The sequence below is a fragment of the Alosa sapidissima genome, chromosome 9 (assembly GCF_018492685.1).
Source record: "Alosa sapidissima isolate fAloSap1 chromosome 9, fAloSap1.pri, whole genome shotgun sequence".
In the NCBI taxonomy this organism is placed as follows: domain Eukaryota; kingdom Metazoa; phylum Chordata; class Actinopteri; order Clupeiformes; family Clupeidae; genus Alosa; species Alosa sapidissima.
Window position 1 is genome coordinate 21621076 of NC_055965.1, and position 24271 is coordinate 21645346.

The 24271-nt window shown below is 42.6% G+C and overlaps 3 protein-coding genes across 7 annotated transcripts in view; all 3 read right to left on the reverse strand.

Moving 5' to 3' along the window:
- LOC121718035 (NACHT, LRR and PYD domains-containing protein 12-like) overlaps positions 1–24271 on the reverse strand; it is a 1225568-nt gene that overhangs the window by 786420 nt on the left and 414877 nt on the right. The gene's annotated exons all lie outside the window — the stretch shown is intronic.
- On the reverse strand, positions 5748–12273 carry LOC121719840 (zinc finger protein 501-like). The gene is made up of 6 exons (XM_042105635.1): positions 12225–12273; positions 10917–11091; positions 10315–10325; positions 7683–7808; positions 6262–6934; positions 5748–6183 (listed from the first exon to the last, which is right to left on the reverse strand). Exons 1-6 carry the CDS (start codon positions 12271–12273, stop codon positions 5748–5750), a joined length of 1470 nt encoding a protein of 489 aa, XP_041961569.1.
- The window catches only part of LOC121718039 (calmodulin-regulated spectrin-associated protein 3), a 35369-nt gene continuing 24071 nt past the window's right edge, over positions 12974–24271 (reverse strand). For all 5 annotated transcript variants that reach the window (XM_042102825.1, XM_042102822.1, XM_042102823.1 and 2 more), the window contains 4 exons: positions 23742–24082; positions 19252–19309; positions 18232–18472; positions 12974–16527 (listed from right to left, as the gene is read on the reverse strand). In XM_042102825.1, coding sequence (XP_041958759.1) covers positions 16156–16527; positions 18232–18472; positions 19252–19309; positions 23742–24082 — 1012 coding nt within the window. In that variant the 3' untranslated portion in view covers positions 12974–16155. The remainder of the gene's footprint in view (positions 16528–18231; positions 18473–19251; positions 19310–23741; positions 24083–24271) is intronic.

Below are 24271 nucleotides of genomic sequence, written 5' to 3' on the forward strand. Positions count from 1 at the left end.
TATAGTCGTAACCCTTTTCGGGCAGTGGCCATATTGGATTTGGCTGCCATCTTGGCCCCAAGGGTCGCTGGCTTTGGCACCCAAGCTAAATCATTTCAGTATGACCTGAGCTACATCTGTGCCAAATTTTAGATGGATTCGTGCGAAATGACCTATGTACGGAAGCTTATTGCTGCCACACTAAAAGAAATAAAAAGGCTCAGTATTATGTAATTATGTGAAAAGTTTCTTGTTATAACAATATCTTTTTCACGTTTTAACAAGATATGTATCACGTTATTACATGAAATTATCACGTTATTTCATGATAATGATATTTTCACGTTATAACATGAAAATATCATGTTATTTCAAGATATGATTTTTTCACGTTTTTACAAGATACTTAATTTCAAGGCATTTAATATAACAGAAAACTTTCAAGTTTTCCAGTCAAATCAAGTTTATTTAATGCATTTCATACAGAAAGGTGATTAAATGTGCTTTACATAAACAAAAGCAAACAGTAATAGCTAATAAAAGCACAGAAGGGCAATTGTCAAATAACTTCAAATTGAGAACACAGATATGGTCTCTCCTCTAAATGGATCCTCTGATGTACCTGGAAATTAGAAATCATTTAATGACATTTAACAATAAAAGACTCTCTACAGAAGGACTACCGTGTATGGATCCTCTGGTGCGTCTTGAGATGAACTGCCTGAGTAAAATTCTTTCCACAATCTGAACAGTGATATGGCTTTTCTCCCGTATGCATCATCTGGTGTGTCTTGAGAGAACTCCGTACACTGAAGGACTTACCACATGTAGTGCACAGATATGGCTTTTCCCCAGTATGGATCCTGTGGTGAAACTTGAGATCACTTGCCTTAATAAAAGTCTTTCCACACTCTAAACAATGATATGGCTTTTGTCCAGTATGGATCTTCAGGTGTGTATTTAGATAAGCCAACTGAGTAAAAGTCTTTCCACAATCTGAACACTGATATGACTTTTCTCCAGTATGGAACTTCTGGTATGTCTTGAGAGTGCTGCTTTGACTGAATGACTTACCACATGTAGTGCATATTCCACAATCTGAACAGTTATGAGACTTTTCCCCAGTATGGATTTTCTGGTGTATCTTGAGAGTAGACAACTGATTAAAAGTATTTCCACAATCTGAACAGTGATATGACTTTTCCCCAGTGTGGATTTTCTGGTGTCCCTTGAGGTGACTGCTTTGCCTGAAGGACTTGCCACATATAGTGCATATATATGGCTTTTCCACATTATGGATCCTCTGGTGAGTCTTGAAGTGACCCTCATCACTAAAAGTCTTTCCACAGTCTGAGCACCAATATGGCTTTTCCCCAGTATGGATCCTCTGATGAGTCTTGAGTTTACTTGCATGAATAAAAGTCTTACCACACTCTGAACAATGATATGGCTTTTCCCCAGTATGGATCCTCTGATGAGTCTTGAGTTTACTTGCATGAATAAAAGTCTTACCACACTCTGAACAATGATATGGCTTTTCTCCAGTATGTGTTCTCTGATGGACAGTAAGAGCTGAGATTGTTCTGAAAGTCTTTTCACACTCTGAACAATGATATGGTTTTTCTCCAGTATGGATCCTCTGGTGTACCTTGAGACACAATGCCAGGGCAAAAGTCTTTCCACAATCTGAACACTGATATGGCTTTTGTCCTGTATGGATCATCGGATGTGCCTTGAGATGACCTGCCTGGGTAAAAGCTTTCCCACAATCTGACACTCAAACACTGAAATGGCTTTATTTCAGTATGTGTTCTCTGATGGATAGTGAGTTTTGCGCTGTTTTGAAACCCTTCCCACATGTAGTACACAGATATGGCTTTTGTCCAGTTCGGGTTGTCTGATGCAGGTTGAGATCTGACCCCCTCTTGAAACTCTTCCCATTTGCGATCCTTTCAACAACTGTAACATAAGAAAAATGATTAACACATATAATCTCTTCCTCTTCCTACAGCAATATCTTTCCCCACTTAGTGATTTAGAGTAAAAGTGTCTATCTAGAGATGGTATGAGAATGTCAAAACAGACACAGATTCATGAAGTTAAGAGCAGAGGACCATGTGTTAAAGATGGTAAAATGCATTCTATGATTTAAATATCCCCATGAAATATGAAATAAATTCATCACACCCATGTTTTTCTAACTTTTAAAAATCGAACTTGTAGGAGAGAAATCATGGTCATTATCTCTTTGAGGCACATTGTGTTAAGATTATTTTTCTCATTTTGGCAAGTAGCCGTATGATAAGGGGTCATGTATTGGAAAATAAGCCACACTGATCACATGATCAAAACTGATCATATGTCCCACTCCCAACCATACCTGCCAACATTGATCTTAGAAAATAAAAGAGTTTTGGCGACAAAACAGAGTTGATATAGCAAGACGGTTAAACGTGATGGTCTGAAGTAACCTATTCTCACAGTCAAAAAGACAACCATATCACAAAAAACTAATTCTCAAGTCCTGATTTTGTCAGTCAAACAGCTAATCAACAATAATCCCACAGGCAAATGTGCTTGTTTTCTTGATAATTTATTGCATGTTAAATACAATGTTGTTAACAGGAGGCACTAATACATGAAGTCAGATGCAGGAGACAACAAGTGTAACAGACAGCAAATATCGTGCAATGATTTAAGTATTCCCACAAAATCTAATAAAATAATGTTTATAACTAAGAACCCCTTTCCCCTAATACAAACATTTAAGCTTCTTACATGTAGTTGAGGAGACATCCTGGTCATATTCTCCAGAATCAGAATCGTTTTCCTCTATAGTTTCCTCTGGTGTGAAATCCATTTCTCTGTAGGTAGATGATGTTTGTGTCTCAGTCCTACAGTTATTTTCCAATACAGTCATATCTTCCAATTTACTGGTCAAAATATGTTTATGGAGGAAATAATCAAACTCCTCTTTGATATCCTTCTTTCCTGGTATTAGTGGTTCTCTCAAACTTCCCTTCAGTTTAAAGATAACAAAATGTACAGTATGTATCTAACCAAAGAACTGTATAGTTGTCCTTGTGATGACATACGCCTACACTCTGTATGCATACACAGGTATGCTGTACTTCCACAGCATACCTGTGACCACCACTCTCTGCTATAAGACCTTTATCTGACCTGTTGGCATCCTGGAGTCCATTTTACCCAATCAGCTGCAAGAATACAGTATTTGCATTACAAATGATGATGACAAATCATTATTGGTTAGACAATTATGATGATACTCAGGTGGGCATGTCTATGGATTAACCTGCCCACAGACCACAAAGGAGTGTATATGGGATTGGGGTGGAGGTGTGAACTGATTGGTGATGGGGGTAGGAGACTGCAGATGGGGGTGGGATGGAGTAGTGTGAACTGAGTAATGAGGAGACAGCACTCAAAAAAAATCCTCCATAGAAATGCATGGGGTTAGTTTGTAACGCAGTTGTCTACACATATCACACCCCTTCCGCAGCAAAATGTCGACATGTGAATACATTGAGCCAATCAATCATGTGTGTTGTGAATACATTGAGCCAATAATGTGGTGAAGACATAGTGGCAAACATGTGTCAATGTTGTGTCATTGCCGCTGGAGCAGGATTGGTGTCATGAAGCCTTGCCCACGCGCATTAGGTGGCATCGTAAATGCCGCCGCCATATTGCTGGGAGCAGCACCTTTATTGTCTGTGGGCAACACTTTTATGCAATCACAGACACCTGTCTGATTTCCAGTCAGTCACATGCTCCTCCATTGGCCTCCAGTGATTGTTGTCCCCACCAAGATGGCGGCGCTATTTACATTCTGGAGCCCAATGCAGTATCTAGCTTTCTAATATCTATGGGATCCCCCCCCCCCCCCATCGTCATGTGGCTTGGCAGATTTGCAGTGGCCATGAAAACTCACACCTCCCTAGTCTGTTCCTTAGTTTACCATGTGCACCTTTCCCCAGATGGATGAGGGCTTATGCATTTTAATCTTATATTAGTGTTATCTTTTTTTCTTTTTTTAAAGTAATTCATAATTAATAAACGAGTCATTTCCTTCCTCCACCCACTCTGGAAAGAGATACAGACGCAATAAAAAACAGCACGAACAGACTGAAGAACACCCTGGGCCAGTGGACCTCTGACATAGCAGCTGCAATACTTAAATAATGCATGTGCAATATCTACAACAAGTGCAATAATTATCCCATGTGCAGTGCATTGTCTTCCCTCTCTCTAACGTTTAACCTATTTTCTAAAACTGATAGTTCCGGTCCTTGATTGTGATTGGCTGAATCACGTTCGATGCTGTTGTAAAATCCAGCATAAACATACACCTTGACCGCATTGCTGTTAAAGAATGTGTTTGTGTTGTATGTATGCTGCTGCTGAGACCTTGAATTTCCCCTGGGGATCAATAAAGTATCTATCATTTCAGCTAAGGGGGTTTTAGGCATTCCGCTTGCAGGGTTGTGCCTAACAACGCCCCTTAGCTGTTGTAGAATCAGTGTAACCTACGGCCTCTCGGGGCTTATTGCTTAATTAAATGTATTGATTTATGACAATGCCACTTTCACTTTTTCGCTGTGTTTTTATTGCATTGTTTACCATATATGAACCGTTTCATGTAGCAACCCCAATTTCATTGCACAGGTAACTGACAATAAAGTCTGTCGATCTATCTAACCTAATTAATCTGCTTCTAGATAGATAGATAGATAGATAGATATTTTATTGATCCCCATTTTCCCAATCCATTTAGCCCAGTTCAATGCCCAGCCAGCTCCATTCAAACTTAGCCATGTATACAGTTGTATAAATTATATCATTGTCTTCTAATGACAATAACTAAAGAGTATGGGAAGGGATATCATGTGTCTGGTCACTGCTCACACATCTGATGGTCCTCAGGTGACCACAGTTCAAACTCCAGAAACTCTACAAAGGAGGGTGGGCCAGGGTGGAGGTATGGCATGAGGGGTGATGGGGTAGGAGAGGGTGGGGGGGGGGGGGGGTGAATTGAGAGGTGATGTGGTAGGAGAAGATGGGGGGGTGGAGGTATGAACTGAGAGGTGATGGGGTAGGAGAGGGTGGGGGTGGGGGGTGTGAACTAAGAGGTGATGGGGTAGGACAAGATAAGAGGGTAAGAGTAATGTGTTGTCCTAGAGAATGTTCCCTCCGCCAAGCTTTTCATATGTATGTTTGTGGTTTATAAAGTATTTACTGTTCATGTATAAATAAATAACATAACCATTTTCTGCACTAATCTCAGTACAGCCCTAGAACAAAATCATAACTAGGAGTTCATTCATCAAACATTTTAATATAAAACATGCAGGGAAAAACAGGATGAAAACAGCATGCTTTGGTCCCCACTATGTATATAGCCTGTGGAGAGGTTATAACTACATAGGAACTCACAATCAAACATGTTTTAATGTAGACATGCAGTAAAAACAGCATGCTTTGACCTTTGCCCACTATGGACCTTTAATCCGCAGAGTAGCTGGGTAGATCAAAAATGTCTTTTCACAGTCTGAGCACCAATATGGCTTTTGCCCAGTATGCATCCTCTGGTGACTCTTGAGATCACCCACCTGAGTAAATCTCTTCCCACAATCTGAACAATGTTATGACTTTTCCCCAGTATGGATCTTGTGGTGTCTGTGTGTAATTTAAAGGTGTGTCTTTAGATTACCCAGAGTAAAAGACTTTCCACAATCTGAACAATGTTATGACTTTTCTCCAGTATGTGTTCTCTTCTGATGGACCGTAAGAGCTGAGCTTGTTCTGAAAGTATTTTCACACTCTGAACAATGATAGGGCTTTTCTCCAGTATGTATCCTCTGGTGCACCTTGAGACAAAATGCCAGAGTAAAAGTCTTTCCACAATCTGAACAGTGATATGGCTTTTCTCCAGTATGGAACTTCTGGTGTGTCTTGAGAGCGCTGCTTTGACTGAAGGACTTACCACATGTAGTGCACAGATATGGCTTTTCCCCAGTATGGATCCTCTGATGGACAGTACGGTCGCTGCTGGTTCTGAAACTCTTCCCACAAGTAGCACACTGATAGGACTTTTCTCCAGTATGGATTTTCTGGTGTCCCTTCAGGTGATTGATTTGCCTGAAGGACTTACCACATGTAGTGCACAGATATGGCTTTTCTCTAGTATGGGTTTTCTGATGGATAGCGAGGTCCCTGTTGGTTCTGAAACTCTTCCCACATGTAGCACACCGATAGGACTTTTCCCCAGTATGGATTTTCTGGTGTCCCTTCAGGTGATTGATCTGCCTGAAGGACTTACCACATGTAGTGCACAGATATGGCTTTTCCCCAGTATGGATCCTCTGGTGAACCTTGAGTTCACTTGTCTTAATAAAAGTCTTTCCACACTCTGAACAATGACACGGCTTTACTCCAGTATGTGTTCTCTGGTGGGTAGTAAGGGCTGAGTTTGTTCTGAAAGACTTTCCACACTCTGAACAATGACATGGCTTTACTCCAGTATGTGTTCTCTGGTGGGTAGTAAGGGCTGAGTTTGTTCTGAAAGTCTTTCCACAATCTGAACAATGATATGGCTTTTCCCCAGTATGGATCCTCTGGTGAGTCTGGACTTCACTTGTCTGAATAAAAGACTTTCCACAATCTGAACACTGATATGGCTTTACTCCAGTATGTGTTCTTCTCTGATGGTCAGTAAGAGCTGAGATTGTTCTGAAAGTCTTTCCACACTCTGAACAATGATATGGCTTTTCTCCAGTATGGATCCTCTGGTGTACCTTGAGACCCGATGTCTGGGTAAAAGTCTTTCCACAATCTGAACAGTGATATGGCTTCTGTCCAGTATGTGTTGTCTGATGTGGGTTGAGATCTGACCCCATCTTGAAACTCTTCCCATTTGCGATCCCTTCAACAACTGTAAAATAAGAAAATGATTAAAACATAATCTCTCCCTCCTCCTACAGCAATGAAAATGTTATCTTTTTCCACATAGTGATTTAGAGTAAAAGTGTCTAGCTGGTATGTGAAGGTCAACACAGGTACAGATACATGAAGTCAAGAGCAGAGGACCATGTGTTAAAGATAAAGGTAAAATGCATCCTATGATTTAAATATTCTCATAAAATGTGTGATAAAGAATATGAAGAATCCATCACACCCATAATTTTCTAATACAAAGTTTTAAGAATCAAACTTGTAGGAGAGAAGTCATCATGGTCATTTTCTCTTTGAGGCACATTGTGTTAAGATATTTTTTCTCGTTTTGGCAAGTAGCCGTATAATAAGAGGGGTCATGTATTGGAAAATAAGTCACGGCCATATTGCAGGATGTGACTGTCCTGTGTGTAGGCTGTAGCCAATAACTTATACGGCAGTCTGAAGAGATCTGAGGCACGCTGATCACATGATCAAAACTGATCATATGTCCCAACCATACCAGTCAAGTAACCTATTCTCACAGGCGATAAGCAGCCATGTTCCACACACCAACACAAAACTAATTTTCAAGACCTAATTTTGTCAGTCAAACAGCTAATCAACAATAATCCCACAGATCAACAGAGTAATCAACTATGAAAGTATACAGGTAATCGCTACTTGCGGCCCTAATGTGTGCGTGCGTGTGTGTGCTTGCGTGCGTGCGTGTGCTTCTAGTTCCTTACTGGTCTCGGGCTGTTCTGCATCTCCATTGGTCAGCATCTGCAGGTCCGTCCCTCGCTGTCCTTGTGGTCTACAACAGTCCACCAGCACCACTGATACCCTTTTCATCTGGGCCAGAGACACGGGCTCTGTAGGGCAAGGCAATTAAAAATTAAGTTGGGCCAGATTTTCAAACCAAGAAATTGAGCTGGGTGAGACATTTTCAGTGGCTGGTAGGATAAGCATCAGATATAAGGACACATTTTACATATTAAACACAAATTAATGTAGGCCTATTGAAAAACAGGTAGCCTGATTTTTTTTCCTTCTGATTTCTGTCACATTGGACACAGGCACATCAAAAACAGCATCAAACTTTTTTGTGCTTGTAAACAGTCACTCTGAGCACTGAGCACACTCTGACACTTTCAAACTGTTCATAAATTCATGTTGGTGGAATTGTTGTTTGTTTATTCAGAGTGCGCAATGACATTGAAGGGACAGAGTGTGACGTCAGACAAACTGAAAACAACGGCAGACAGTGTTTGAGATAGAGATAGAGAAATTACAGCTTTGAGGAAATAGGTCAGATTACGGATTTATCTAGCCTACTCCGCTGCGCGTTGGGGAGTTCTTTGCCTCTAGCCTCTAAAAACGTAAACTGTTTACCATGTTGTTAGTCGCTTTGGTTAAAATGCGTCGGGTAAATGTAATGTAATGTAAATTAATGAACATTGCTACGCTAAGCACACGCTAAGTGTGTCAGTCTGTAGGTGAGTAGGCTACTAGGGATTTGGAAAGACTCACAAAATGTTTCTTTCTCTGGCAAAACTACAGGTTGAGCCACTCAGAGATCTCCTCTAGGCCGCATCTGGCCCACAGGCCGCCAATTGAATAGCCCTGCTGTAGAGGATGGGTCAGTTTTGAATTTGACTACAGCGCAACTGTTGAAGCATCAATTGTATGTTGGAGCATAAATACTTCACAAAAATTGCTTGTGAAACCCAATGGTTATTAATCTTATACTGATACAAACATCAAGTTGGTATTGCTTTTCATATATAAAAAAAAACATACCAAGACCTTTTTGAAATCATTTGAAACTAATAAGAGTTTGACTTAATTTTAAGACATCTCAGCAAAACAAATTTGGTTAACACACTAAGAGGCAAATGTGCTTGTTTTGTTGATAGTTGTGTCTATTTATATTGCATTTTAAATACAATGTTGCTAACAGGAGGCACTGATACATGAAGTATTCTCACAAAATCTAATATAAACAATGTTAATAACTAAGAACCCATCCAGGTTTCCCTAATACAAACATTTAAGCTTCTTACTTGTAGTTGAGGAGTCATCCTGGTCATATTCTCCGGAATCAGAATCGTTTTCCTCTATAATTTCCACTGGTGTGAAATCCATTTCTCTGTAGGTAGAGGATGTTTGTGTCTCAGTCCTACAGTTATTTTCCAATAGAGTCCTATATTCCAATTTACTGGCCAAAATATGTTTATGGAGGAAATAACCAAACTCCTCTTCTTTGATATCCTTCTTGCCTGGTATTACTGGTTCTCTCAAACTTCCCTTCAGTTTAAAGATAACAAAATGTACAGTATGTATCTAACCAAAGAACTGTATAGTTGTCCTTGTGATGACATACACCTACACTCTGTATTTCCACAGCATACCTGTGACCACCACTCTCTGCTATAAGACCTTTATCTGACCTGTTGGCATCCTGGAGTCCATTTTACCCAATCAGCTGCAAGAATACAGTATTTGCATTACAAAGGCCAGACAGACCACAAAGGAGTGTATATGGGGAGTGGGGTGGAGGTGTGAACTGAGTGGTGATGGGGGTAGGAGACTGCAGGTGGGGGTGGGGTGGAGTAGTGTGAACTGAGCATATCCAGAGACTTTCTAATGAGGAGACACAGCACTCCTGTGCAATCCTCCATAGAAATGCATGGGGCTAGTTTGTAACGCCAATATGGCCGTTACGACACATATCACACCCCTTCCGCAGCAAAATGTCGATATGTGAATACATTGAGCCAATCAATCATGTGCTGTGTTGTGAATACATTGAGCCAATAATGTGGTGAAGACATAGTGCCAAACATGTGTTGTGATCTTGCCGCTGCAGTAAAACAAGTAAAAGTTCCAAAGGGATTTCCCTTAGATATTAGAAAGCTAGATACCGCATTGTCTGTCGAGTTCTATTAGGTGACATCGTAAATGCTGCCGCCATATTGCTTGGAGCGGCACCTTTATTGTCTGTGGGCAACACTTTTATGCAATCACAGACATCTGTCTGATTTCCAGTCAGAGTCACATGCTCCTCCATTGGCCTCCAGTGATTGTTGCCCCCACCAAGATGGCGGCGCTATTTACTTACGTTCTGGAGCCCAATGCTTATCTAGCTTTCTAATATCTATGGGATTTCCTCCCCATCGGCATGTGGCTTGGCAGATTTGCAGTGGCCATGAAAACTCACACCTCCCTAGTCCGTTCCTTAGTTTACCATGTGCACCTTTCCCCAGATGGATTATGCATTTTAATCTTATATTAGTGTTATCTTTTTTTCTTTTTTAAAGTAATTCATAATTAATAAACAAGTAATTTCCTTCCTCCACCCACACACCACCTGCTCACCCTGCTGCGCTCTGGAAAGAGATACAGACACAATAAAAAACAGCGAGAACAGACTGAAGAATACCCTGGGCCAGTGGACCTCTGACATAGCAGCTGCAATACTTAAATAATGCATGTGCAATATCTACAAGTGCAATAAGTATCCCATGCGCAGTGCACTGTCTTCCCTCTCTCTAACGTTTAACCTATTTTCTAAGACTGATAGTTCCGGTCCTTGTTTGTGATTGGCTGAATCATGTTCGATGCTGTTGTAAAATCCAGCATAAACATACACCTTGACCGCATTTCAGCTAAGGGGGTTTTAGGCATTCTGCTTGCGCGTCGTGCCTAACAATGCCCCTTAGCTGTTGTAGAATCAGTGTAACCTACAGCCTTACGGGGCTTGTTGCTTAATTAAATGTCTTGATTTATGACAATGCCACTTTCACTTTTTCGCTGTTTTTATTGCACTGTTTACCATATATGAACCGTTTGATGTAGCAACCCCAATTTCCTTGCACAGGTAACTGACAATAAAGTCTGTCGATCTATCTAACCTAATTAATCTGCTTCTAATGAGAATGACTAAAGAGTATGGGAAGGCATATCATGTGTCTGGTCACTGCTCACACATCTGATGGTCCTCAGGTGACCACAGTTCAAACTGCAGAAACTCTTCAAAGGAGGGTGGGCCGGGGTGGAGGTATGGCATGAGGGGTGATGGGGTAGGAGAGGATGGGGGTGGAGGTGTGAACTGAGGGGTGATGGGGTAGGAGAGGATGGGGGTGGAGGTGTGAACTGAGGGGTGATGGGGTAGGAGAGGATGGGGGTGGAGGTGTGAACTGAGGGGTGATGGGGTAGGAGAGGATGGGAGGGTGGGGGTGTGAACTGAGGGGTGATGGGGTAGGACAAGATAAGAGGGTAAGAGTAATGTGGTGTCCTAGAGAATGTTCCCTCCACCAAGCTTTTCATATGTATGTTTGTGGTTTATAAAGTATTTACTGTTCATGTATAAATAAATAACATAACCATTTTCTGCACTAATCTCAGTACAGCCCTAGAACAAAATCATAACTAGGAATTGGCTTCGATGTGAGTGGTTGAAGTAGCACGTCAATAGATGACGGACAAGTGGCTTATTCAATCATATGCAAGCATTTTTTGATTAGGCCCAGCCTTCTGAAACACCATTCCAATGGATCGGTTCCAGATGGATGAGTGGAGGTAGGCGGAGCGAAATTCATCTGGCGAGGGTCAGGTTAGGTATAAACAGGAAGAAAACAACATGCTTTGGCCTTTCTCCACTAGGACCTTTAGTCTGTGGAGAGGTTATAACTACATAGGAATTCACTATCAAACATGTTTTAATGTAAACATGTAGTAAAAACAGCATGCTTTGGCCTTTGCCCACTATGGACCTTACAGCATGCTGGACCTTTGGTGTGGTTGTGGAGAAGACTGTTGGCCTTTAGTGTATCTGTGGAGAAGGCTGTTGGCCTTTAGTGTGTCTGTGGAGAAGGCTGTTGGCCTTTAGTGTGTCTGTGGAGTATCTGTGGAGAAGGCTGTTGGCCTTTAGTGTGTCTGAGGAGAAGACTGTTGGCCAAAACCTTTCTTGGCTTTTCTTCTGGTCTATGCCAACGGGAGCAGATGGGACGTGAGAGCGAGAGAGATATCCCGGTCGTCAGAGAGGACGTCTTTTATAGAAGTTGCCCAACCCACAGTCAGAATCTAGCGGCACGCAGCATGGCCTGTAGGGGGGCAGAGAAGGAGGAGCAGAAAAGGTGTAGTGGAACAAAGTAGCGCAGCAGCGCAAACACCGCTCAAGCCCCCCCCCCCAATAAGCCCTACAAGCCTCTTCTTTTCCCCTACAACAAGCTTTTGAAAGCCTGCCCTGTGCCACACCTGCACAGGCTGCAGCCAAACACACTCACCTGCACTCAGTTCCAGGTTTATGGCCGTGTCTGGGTCATGTCTTGTCATGTATATATGTGTCTGGGTTTATGTCTTGTCATGTATATATGTGTCTGGGTCATGTCTTGTCATGTATATATGTGTCTGGGTTTATGTCTTGTCATGTATATATGTGTATGGGTTTATGTCTTGTCATGTATATATGTGTCTGGGTTTATGTCTTGTCATGTATATATGTGTATGGGTTTATGTCTTGTCATGTATATATGTGTATGGGTTTATGTCTTGTCATGTATATACAGTATGTGTCTGTATTAAACTGTTGATTTTCAGCCTACCTAATACCTGGGTAGATAATAACCCGAAGAATTGTTATAATGCATTAATAGGCCTACCTAACACCTGTGTGTGTTCATAAAGTGAGGCCTATGTGCCAATACTACTTTTATCATGTCATGGATGTTTGGCTGCAGAGACTTTTGAAGTCTCTCACCAGAATTTGCACATTTCATTTTTGTGCTGTGTGTGTGAACTCAAGATCTTGCCAATCTCCCATGCTATTGGCTATTTCGATCTGTGTGTGTGTGTGTGCACTTGGGGTCTCATCACTCATGCTATATGTGAATGTGATATGTGATTACATGAACTCAGGCGAAACTCCCTATGTCATAGCATTAGACACAAGGCATGTCAGCAAGTTTATGTGAGAAAACAGTATCTTTGAGAGAGCCAGGGGAGGAATAGAAAACAACATAAGGCATCCATGTTGCGTTGAAATGTAATTTATTGATCCTTAAGCCTTGGTCTAACTTTCAGAAACTTCATCCTCAATCATGCATACATTATAAAACAGATGAGATGAGGACCAGGTTGACAAAAAATGGTGATGCACTATGATGTCACAAAGCCAGGGGTGTAGTAGTACTTTGTATGTCACTGACAGACCACTGTGATGTCATAATTGCTACAATGTTATAGTGTTCCTTTTTGGATGTCATTGTGAGGTCATTGTGATGTCCCTGGAAATACCATGTGCATCACCATAATGGGATTGCACAAAACCCTGTCATTTATAACTTTAACACAACCATACACAAACAAACACCCTCTCTAAAGCAGTTCCTGTATATTTAACTGATGACAAAATATCTGAAAGTGTAAACTTGAGGTTAACTGGACAGAATATTGAAAGGCTGACAGGAGAAAGAGAAAAAGAGAGCGATGGAAAGAAAGACAGAAAGAGAGTAGGAAAGAGAGAGATAGAGAAAACAAGAGAAAAGAGAAAATTATCACAGAGACCATGCGAAAGACTGGAAGAGAATTGGAAGAACCAAATCTGTAGTTTTACAGCAGGTAGTGACCCTCACTCAGAGAGCTTCTGTATTAACATTGTCTACATTTCAACACTTCTATATGAAATGTGTGTGTGTGTGTGTGTGTGTCAGAGTGAATCTTTGTATGTGTATGTATGTGTGTGTGTGTGTGTGTGTGTGTGTGTGTATTTCAACATTTCTATATGAAATCTTACCCCTAACATACCACTGACTGGGAGGGTGTGTGTGTGTGTGTGTGTGTGTGGGTGGGGGGGGGTTGGCTTGGCTGGAGGCAAGGGTCATCATGTCTTAAATGTCGCAACAGTGACCATTTACACACACTGACCACACATCACATCTCTATGTTTATCTCTATGGCATTGGGCCATTGTAGCCGGGACAAACACTCTTTTTGTTTTTCAAACTCAATCTTTTTCGCAAAGATTACTGAGCTCATGACTGTTATGGTCAGTCAGAAGACAATGGCCATTCAGCATTTTATACACATCAGCCCAAAGCAGCACAGCTGAAGGGGTTCAAACAAACAAACAAACAAACAAACAATCAAACACAAGCAAACAAACTAACAAACAATCACATTCTGCGAATGGAAATTCTCAAATGCACCTCTTGATTCCTTCTTGACCTGTTCAGTAACGGTTTGCTCATCTGTTCAAGGATAGCATAATCGCTCCCATACTCAATTGAGAAAAAAACAAGCAGTGAAAATACTTAAAAAGGCATTTCTTTTTTTGCAAATACAAAACAAGACTTCAGGGAATCTTGGAAATAAATATCAGAAGGCAAAATCAGCTGGTTGCATTTCTCTGTGGCATAAAAGATTGTATGCTTGTCTCTTTATGTATATATGTGTGCATGTGCTTGTGTGTGTGTGTGTGTGTGTTAGAGAGAGAGAGAGAGAGAGAGAGAGAAAGTGTGTGTGTGTTAGTGTTCCTACACTTTTAATTCAAGGACTTCAAATTCAAAGACTTTCCAGGTCTTCTGGATGTGTGTGTGTGTGTGTGTGTGTGTGTGTGTGTGTGTGTGTGTGTGTGTGTGTGTGTGTGTGTGTGTGTGTGTGTGTGTATAACAGCAGCCTGAAGACATAACCCCCACTATTAGTTTTTGACCCATAACAGGTCATATCAGAGATAAGGCTAGTGTCCTTGGTAACAGTGGGCTACTGTTTCTCAAGTTCATTACTTATGGCAAAAGAATTATTTTAAAAAAAGACAAAGATGATCGAAAAAACTCCTTTGTCTGAGATGCAGGGTGGCAATGAGCCTACGTACATACAGTAACTATACACAGCTTATCTTTAAAATACAACACAGAGTAAGAAAAAAAAGTCTTCATCCCCTTAAGTGCTCAGGTGGTATGACCCACACAATGGGACAGGTGATCTGCCTGTACCATGTTCATGCAGAGAAAAAAAAAGGGAGAGTGGCTTTCAAGACTCTTTGGAAAAGTTTTGTGGGCAACAAATGACCTTAAAAACCTACAAAGAACACTATTTACAGTCTTATATGGAAGAAAAAGGAGAAAGGATAGAGGAGCTTGCCATTGACATTGCTTTCGATTTAAAGCTAGGAAAGAAAATTAATAGACATTCCTGGGTCAGAGACAGGTCTAGCACGAGACCACAATTCAACAGCACAGGTTGTTGTTATTATTCACATCTTATTATCATCAGTCTGGTGTGTTTTTGTGAGAACACTGAACTAGGGCACTTCAGAGGAAGCTTTACAAACCACAGACACTTATGAACCTACAGCAGTTTATAAAAGTTCAGAAATAAGGAGGGGGGTGGGGGGGGTGTTTTAGTGGACATAGTGACTTATAATAGGGCTAGGCATCCAGGGACATTCATCTCATATAACATGGGGTAGAGTTTGGGAGCTGTGGAGCAATTATAGCATGTTCTTCCCCTTCCTCTCCTATGGAGACACAGAACACTTGGTGTGTCACTGACATACACACATTTAATAGACCCTTTCAACAATGCTTGAACGTTCTATTTTGAACGTTGCTTTCTACTTCCACTTCATTAAGATAACGGAATGTTAAAACGGAAGCCTTGTGGGAACAACTATGATGCTGATAATGGAACTCTCTTGATATCTATATGGCTCTGGGTCAATATAGATGACATGCCTATCAGTGTAATACCTATAACCACTTAACTTGCCATTTGTACATGGTGGGGCATATTTTGTGGCGACTGATGTTTGTCCATGTGGGGTGTGGGGTTGTGTATGTGCCATGTGATCAACCCACACAACTGCCCTGTGGTCATCATGTACATAATTGACATGCATTTGGGTGCATGTTTGTTCTTTGCTGTATAGTGCCATTTCATTTTGTGAGTGTCACATTTGTTCATTGGTGATTTAGGTGAAAGGGAGACTTAAGACTTTGCATCTTTGCAGGATTTTTTAAAATGATTACATCAAGGCTCTATGGCCTTTGGGGCATAGCTTGGTATCCAGATCTGGCCTTCTTGGGCCACCCAACATGTGGAGTACCCAGTCAATCATTGGAAAGAAGTTAGGGCCTTGTAGAAAATGTGAGGTGGCTCTGTCGCTTATGTGTGTGTGTGTGTGTGTGTGTGTGTGTGTGTGTGTCTGCGTGTGTGTGATCACTTGGGTGTGGCGACCTTCTTGGGCGTGCTCTGCTTCTTGGTGTGCCAGAGGTGGGCGGGGATAGTGAAAGCGTCCACGCTCATGGACATGGTCTTGGAGGGGATGGCGCTGAACTGCTTGCGGTCCGAGCTGTACTTGTAGATGGCCTCCACGTCGGCGCAGGAGATGACGCGTGGCCCCACGCCACACAGCCGCACCAGCTCCTCCGACGACTCGCCGCCACCGCCACTGTTGCTGCCGGCACCGGCACCGACTCCGCTGTTGCCGCTGGCTCCACCGCCGCCACCAGCCGTGTAGACGGCTCTGAACTGGCAATGGGAGTCACGGAAAAGGATCAGGAAGTGGTTCGCCGAGCTCTTCTCGATCTCCTGAATGGGGACGAAGTGGGAGTGGGCGGAGAGAGAGAGAGAGAGAGCGAAAGAGAGATGGAAGGAGAGAGAGCACAAGAGAGAAGGAGAGGGAGAGAAAGAGAGAATGTGACATGGTGAGGAAAGAAGGGAGGGATGAATAGAGAGAAAGAAAGAGAAGAGGTGAAGGGCATGAAGAGGTTGAGGGATGGGGCGAGTGAAGAGAGAGAAAGAAAAATACAGATAGAGAAAGAGAGAGAGAGAAAGATGGAGAAAGAGAGAAAGATGGAGATGGAGAAAGAGAGAGAGAGAAAGATGGAGAAAGAGAGAAAGATGGAGATGGAGAAAGAGATGGAGAGAAAGATTGTTATGGAGGGTTACAAACACGACAGGGGCAGGTGACGGGCGGGGGTAGAGAGACAAAATAAAAGAGAGAGAAATGGAGAGATGTAAAGAGAAATGAACACAGGAGAGAGAGAGAGGGGGAGAGAATGTCAGAGTGTCATAACATATCTGGCAAACCAACAGGCCTAAATGTAGATGATTCTGTGCTTACTCAGAGAATGTGAATCCCATCACGATTGTAAACAGCTAGTCGCTCCCAGAAGAGATCAAAATTGACTTTAAGCCAGGCGAACAAGCCATGAACTCGCAATTAGCCATGTTAAGTATATAGAGTTAGTGTTGCCATTTATCTAGCATCAATCTAACCAGCAGTAAGCCTACAGTTACAGTACCCTCCAGAATTAATGGCACCTTTGGTAAAGTTGACTAAAAACAGGTATAAACAATAATCTGTTGGTAATTTATTGTAGCCTGGCGAGCCAGACCCACATTAAAATGTAGGGTCTGGGCACTCACCGTTCACAGTGCTCAGTCCGAGGGGCGGGATAATCAGTTGTCTTTCAAATTCCCTCTGCACGCAATAGGACGCAATAGGATATTTGTTTTCAAGTAGCAGGGAATTCAAGCCAAACCGTTGCAACTCTGCCATCAATCATTATGTTAAGCCCACCTAACGACTCTATACACGATTTCAATGTCCTGATTAAGTTTCGATTTCTGGAGCTCACAAGCCAACGGAGAGTTGCTAGACTAGCCCTGGCAGCAAATGTAATCTGCCGCCGCTAGGGGCGCGTCTAGATTTCTAGGCTAAATTTATTGTACTCTCACAATGAAAAAAATAGGGAAAATCCAACCTTTAAGGGAAGCAAATGTATTCTGAGAAAAAGGAAAATCTCATAAAGAAATAATTATTTTTAACAAAATCACATTCGACAAACTGTCTCTGACTCACTGTAGCACCCCCGAATCCTGCATGCCTTCACCTGTTGCTGCTCTTCCAGGTGCTCATGTCACTGATTGTGCAAAGAGCTCCCCCCACTGTGATTCAACCCACTACATTTAAAATATACTGTAAGTAGTTCATATACTCCAACATAGTGCCAATTTACATTGGAACTAAGCAAAGATGGAACTTTTGTTTACTGTAACTGGTGCCACCGGCTACTCATCTGTAGTCTACAGTATGCCCGTGTGTGTGAGAGAGAGAGAGAAGGTATGTGTGTGTGTGTGTGTGTGTGTGTGTGTGTGTGTGTGTGTGTGTGTGTGTGTTGGTGTGTTGGTGTATGTTGTGTGTGTGAGTGAGAGACAGAGCGAGAGAAAGTGTGTGTGTGCATTCATGTGTGTGTGTGTGTTGTGTGTGTGTGTGTGTATGTCCCTCACCTCAATGATCTTGTCCTTCTGCGTCTGGTTGACCTTGCCGGCCAGGCAGCAGCGTGAGAGGGCGTTGTTGATGATGAACTTGTTGGACTTGAAGCTGGGCTCACGGTACAGCTTGGGCCCAGTGTACTCGGGCAGCGAGGCCGGCGACGACGCCCCCGAGCCGTTCTCCCAGTCTTTATCACCGTTCTGATTGGCCGGCCGGCACGGAGACATCGTCCGCCCCGCGGGGGAGTTGGAACGGCTGGGAAATACAGAGGGACAGACAGAAATACAGACAGTCAGACATACGTACAGACAGGCAGGCAGGCAGGCAGACAGGAAGACAGACAGACAGACAGACAGACAGACAGACAGACAGAGAGACAGAGAGAGAGAGAGATATACATACATAAAGACAGACCTGTCATCCCCCCAACACACACACCAAGACCCCTGGCAGTTGGGTTAGCCCCTTGAGCCGTGGATCTGCCCAAGGTTTCTTCCTTGGTAAGGGAGTTTTTCCTTGCCCCTGTTGCTCTTGGGTGCTCCTTGTTGGTGCCCCCCACCCAATCCCAATCCTCCCCCACCTTTTTTATGCAGCCCTTGCCACTTAATCTACTAAACCCCTCTTCTACTGCACTTTTTACCCCCCCCCCCCCCCCCATTAATGCACAAATAGGCTGACACCAGACATAATTTCACTGCATTTCTTACTTCCAGTAACTATATGCATGTGACAATAAACTTCCTTGTATCCTTGTATCCTTGTACAGACAGACAGACAGACAGACAGTCAGACATATGTACAGACAGGCAGACATACGTACAGACAGGCAGGCAGGCAGTCAGGCAGACAGACAGAGAGAGAGATATACAGAGAGAGATATACATACATAAAGACAGACAGACAGACAGACAGCAGACAGACAGGCAGACAGGCAGAGAGAGATATACAGAGAGATATACAGATACATAAAGACAGACAGACAGGCAGGCAGACAGGCAGACAGACAGACGGAAATGGTGCACATGTCTGTTCACCTGGGGGGCTTCACAGCAGATAGGGGCCCGTTGGTCATGGCGCCAGCTGAACTGGAATCTTCCGGAAAAAAAGGAGACAAGAATCAGATAAGTGATCAAAGAGCACAGCCTCAGGTTTGATGGGGTGTATGGGAGACCATGGGTGTTGCAAGCGGCGGGGGGGGAGGGGGGGTTAGAGGTGTAATGACAACCCCACTTTTGCTGAAACATGATACCCCCCCCCCCACACACACACAGTTTTTGTCAAGAAAATACATTAAATGTAGAAATGCAAGGAGTTATACTTTCTATATCCATATCCCAGACCCCCGCTCCCCAACCACCACCAGTGTGCAAGTCTGACCGGTATATGAAGTGCTTCATACCAGCTGCTATAAGACTTTATAATGCACAAAAATAACTCTGCACTTATAAGTATTTATTGATTGTATGTTAACTTTTATATATATATCAGTAAATATGTGGTGTTATGTCTATCTTGAAGCTGCTTTGTCACTGTACTTTCCCATTAATGAAAGCATGTAATCTAATCTAATCTTTTAAAAGGTTTGCCAGTCATGTCGCTCAAGGGAACAGGACCCAGGGGTTTTCATTTGGGATCCACCCATAGGCCCCTGAGCCAGCGTGTTTTCTGGGAACTGACACAGAGCTGGCAGCATAAAGGATCCCACAGTATGAATCCATGATTCACAGAGAACATGAGGGCTGTTCACCCTTTTTGTACGGTGTGAGGTTGGGACTGCCTCATCTTAAGAGCATTATGGCTTTTCATTTATAGTCGTCATAGCTATAGGCGTACCGTACGACAGGGCATACGTTATCTGCGCTATTGCACAACCAGGGCTGAGAACCTTCGTGTCAATGTAGCAACTTATGAAACGGGGAAAAAAGAGCAGAGAACGAGTGTAGATAGATTCTGTAGACAGACGGATACAGACAGAGCAACCCTCACAAAAATTAAATGTTTGCGGCATATTTGCAGCAAACTTGTGGGTGATTTGTGAGGAACAAATGAGTTCACTAGAAAATATCGCTAGAAGTTTGCCAGTGTTTGGCCGCTAGAGGCAAACTTCCCAGGAAAGTTTTGGCAACAATGACAGTACCTAAAGTTTTGGCAACAAGGACAGTACCTAAATCCAAGCTCCTGCATTCTACGCCGTACTGTCCTCTCCGACGAATTGAGCAGGCTCGCGATTTTTGTTGCGGTCATTCCTAACTGCACATAGGCTGTAATTGTCTCGGCAGGGATATCCTGCCTGGGCCGGCCTCGTGTGATACAAGGGGACTCTAGGGCCACTACGGCCTCGTCTTGGACCGATCTGGCTGCCATCTTGCCGTCAACCAACAGCGTTTATTGATGTAAAGCTAAATCATGATCATGGTAGGCGCATTTAATTTGTCGTCACCAGAGCACCACCCACATACATCTCATTAACAATGCAGCTCATTTGCATGTTGTGAACTTGAAAATAAAAATGAAAATCGAGAAATGGAAAATAAATCGCAAGCAGGTGTCAGTTTTCATTTTATTTATCATTTTGGCATACATTGTGCGCATTGTCAGGAAAAGGCAAAGTCAAAGTGAAGTTTGCATTTTCATTTTCCAACTAACATTTTCATTTTTGGCAGTAATATACCAGGATGGTAATGAAAATGAAATGACAAATAGACGTTTTCAATTTATTTTTATTTTTGTCACAAATGTATCGTGTTTATCAGGAAAATTAAAAGCCAAATGTATATATTTAATTTTATTTTTAAATTTGGCAGGATAATTGCACTGACACTTTGAAAATTAAATGGCAAAACGAGTTTTTCATTTTAATTTCACTGTTTTCATTTTAATTGTATTAATGGCAGGAAAACCCCCCCATACACCAATAATGGCAAACTTCCAGTGAACTTCTGGTAACAAACCTAATTTGCTGCAACATTGCCAAAAGTTTGTGAGAAAAGCACAAACTGTTTGTGAGAAAGCAACTGTTTGTGAGAAACCTGCATTTCTGAGAAAAAAGAGAGACAGAGACAGAGAGAGAGAAAGAGAGATAGCTGTGCCAGCCTGAGGTGGTGGAGAAACAGGTTTCAGTGGTATCAGCAGCCAGAAAAAGGACTGGGTCTCACTCACACACACACACACGCACACACACACACACACACACACACACACACACACACACATGCACACAAGCACACGCACAGACTGGGTCTCTGCTACAGGCGATGGGCTCACACACACAACACAGCCTCAGAGGATGGGAGAGGGAGAGTCAGTCAGTCAGGCAATAAAAGAGCCTACAGCTAGCGCATCGCTACAGCTAGCGCATCGCTAATCCATGTTTGGCAGTTGGTGTTTACCACACTACTGGCTCATGAACTACATTATTTAATAGAGAGAAGAGAAGGCAGAGTTCAAAGCAAAAGTGAGTGATAGAGGAAAAATAAAAAAGACAGAGTGGGGGGTTGGGGTTAAAGACTAGGGGTGTACCTGCTAATCTATGTTAGCAGCATGTGTCTAACCACACTCTACTGTTAAGGCTAACAGTAACCTTTTTTCTCTTTAGGCAGGGTTATTATCAGGGATGCTGTGTGCAATAGGCCTACCGCTGCCTCATGAACTCGACTCACGGACCCTCCATCCCACCTTTATTACCAGAAAGACCTAGAGGAATCTTATAGTATTTTGGGACACAATAATGTTATCGGAATACTAGAGATATAATAGGAATCTTATAGTATTTTGGGACACATGATAACATTATCGGAATACTACAGATATTATAGGAATCTTATAGTATTTCGAAATAGACAGAAAGGATATTCTAGAGGTATTACGGAACATCACAGAAGTACTACACTCTACCATAGAACTACTATAGAAATTGCACTGCTAGCTCTTTTTTCGTAAGGGCAGTCATTTGGACAACTTTCCATCTACCTGAACATCCCATCTACACTGTCCATTCATCAAACGGCTTATGTCTACAGGATATGGGATTACCCTAGAACTAACTTCTCGCCAATCCATGGGCAACTGCCTAATGACCACTGATATGATGATAATGATAGATGATGACTGCCTAATGATCCACAACTGCCTAATGACCTAGATTTACTGAGAGAGTGAGAAGAACTAAGAAAAGAGAGAGAGTAAAGCGACAGAGAGAGAAAAAAAGGTGAAGAAGACACAGGAGTCTACCCCACAGCTAGACTCATGTAACCACTGGTGATTGGTAGGGGATTAGATGGAATGAAAGGATTGAGTCATCGATGCCCTGAACAACAGAACAGATAGATCATGTCACAGTGACAAAGAGTTGAGATGACGGGTGAGCGTCTGATCTGGATCTGTAGCTTTGTAATCAGCCAGCTACACAGGCCTAGAGGGGATAACAAGACGAGCGGGGCACATCACACAAGAGAAAGGCACGGGGCAGGGGTGGGGTGGCTGCAGGCGCAGGTGCAGGATGGAGGGGGGGGGGTAAAGGGCCCTTGGGTGACAAACAGGTTACAGGGTTCCTCCGTTGCATGAATCAAACAGCCCATCCATCCACCCTTCTAACCTTGTTACATATATATATATATATATATATATATATATATATATCTTGACATACTGGCTGTCTGTAGTCATGTCTGTAGTCATGTCCAAACAGCATGCATGTATGTATGCATGTATATGTGTGTCCGTATATGTATATATGTATTTCTAAAACGGATAGTTCCGGTCCTTGAATATGATTGGCTGAATCGCGTTTGATGCTGTTGTAAAATCCAGCACAAACATACACCATGATCGCATTTCGTTCTATACTACTGCGCTACTACAACTTCATAGAAAAGTTAGAGTGGCTGATCTCGACGTTGCTTGGCAACCATACAGATAGAGGAAATATACTTATTGGCGGACGAATGATTATCTGTGAATAAATAATTTTATTTCTCGTTGTTGTGCCTTTATTTCATGAAATCTTGCCAGATATGCATGTATGTGGTAAACATTTTAGAACACTGGAGTCCATAGGTTACACCGATTTTAGAACACCTAAGGGGGCTGTAGCCGTTCTCCCAGTCTTTACCACCGAGTCTGTAGGTTACACTGATTTTAGAACACCTAAGGGTTTTAGGTCCAATTGCGCGTCGAGCCTAACAATGGCCCTTAGCTGTTATAAAATCAGTGTAAACTACGGCCTCTCAGGGCTTAATGCTACCGGTACACTACACTACAGGTACAAGTACACTACCGGTAAAAAGCTTGGGGTCCCCTAGAAAATTCTATTCCACTCCATTATAGACAGAATACCAGCTGTGATTAGTTGCACTGTTTTTTTTTTTTTTTTTTAAATCAGGGCAGCAGTTTTGTTTGTTTTGTTTACAGTTATGTAGCACTCTGCTATCCTGGAAATCCAGAGTTCTCGCGAGATTACCAGGGTCGGGATTTTCCAGGCTAACACTCTGCACTGTGGACCAAACAAAATATGAAGAGAAGTTACCAGTTTTTTTCTTGGCAGGGCTCTTGGTGATGACGGCATTGTTGTCCTGACTCTTGTTGGCGCGGTGCTTGTGCTGTTGTTGTTTGTGTTGTTGTTGTTGTTGTTTTTGTTGTTGTTGTTTCTGTTGTTTACTGGTGGACGGCTTCTGCCGGAGCACCTTGTCCAGGTCGGACATGATCTTCAGCTGGTGACGTCGCTCGTACTCCTCCCGCGTGAAGTCGCCCCGCCTCTGGGGAGTGGACGGGGGTGTGGCCTGTGACCGCTGGACAGGGGGCGGGGCAAAGAAAGAGGAAGTGGGGAGGGACTGGGAGAGGCGGAGCTCGTCTGCAGACGACGCCCGACTGTGGGCGGAACAGGGGGGAAAAGGAAGGGGGGGAAAATATGAAGAAGGGTGATAAGAAACTACCAAAGATAAAGAAGTTAAAAAAAAACTACCAAAAGCAATTCATCACTTATCTAATAAAAATCTAATTATGACAGCAAACTTCATTATAAAACATAGACTCATTCAAGTCAATGGGGATTCTAAT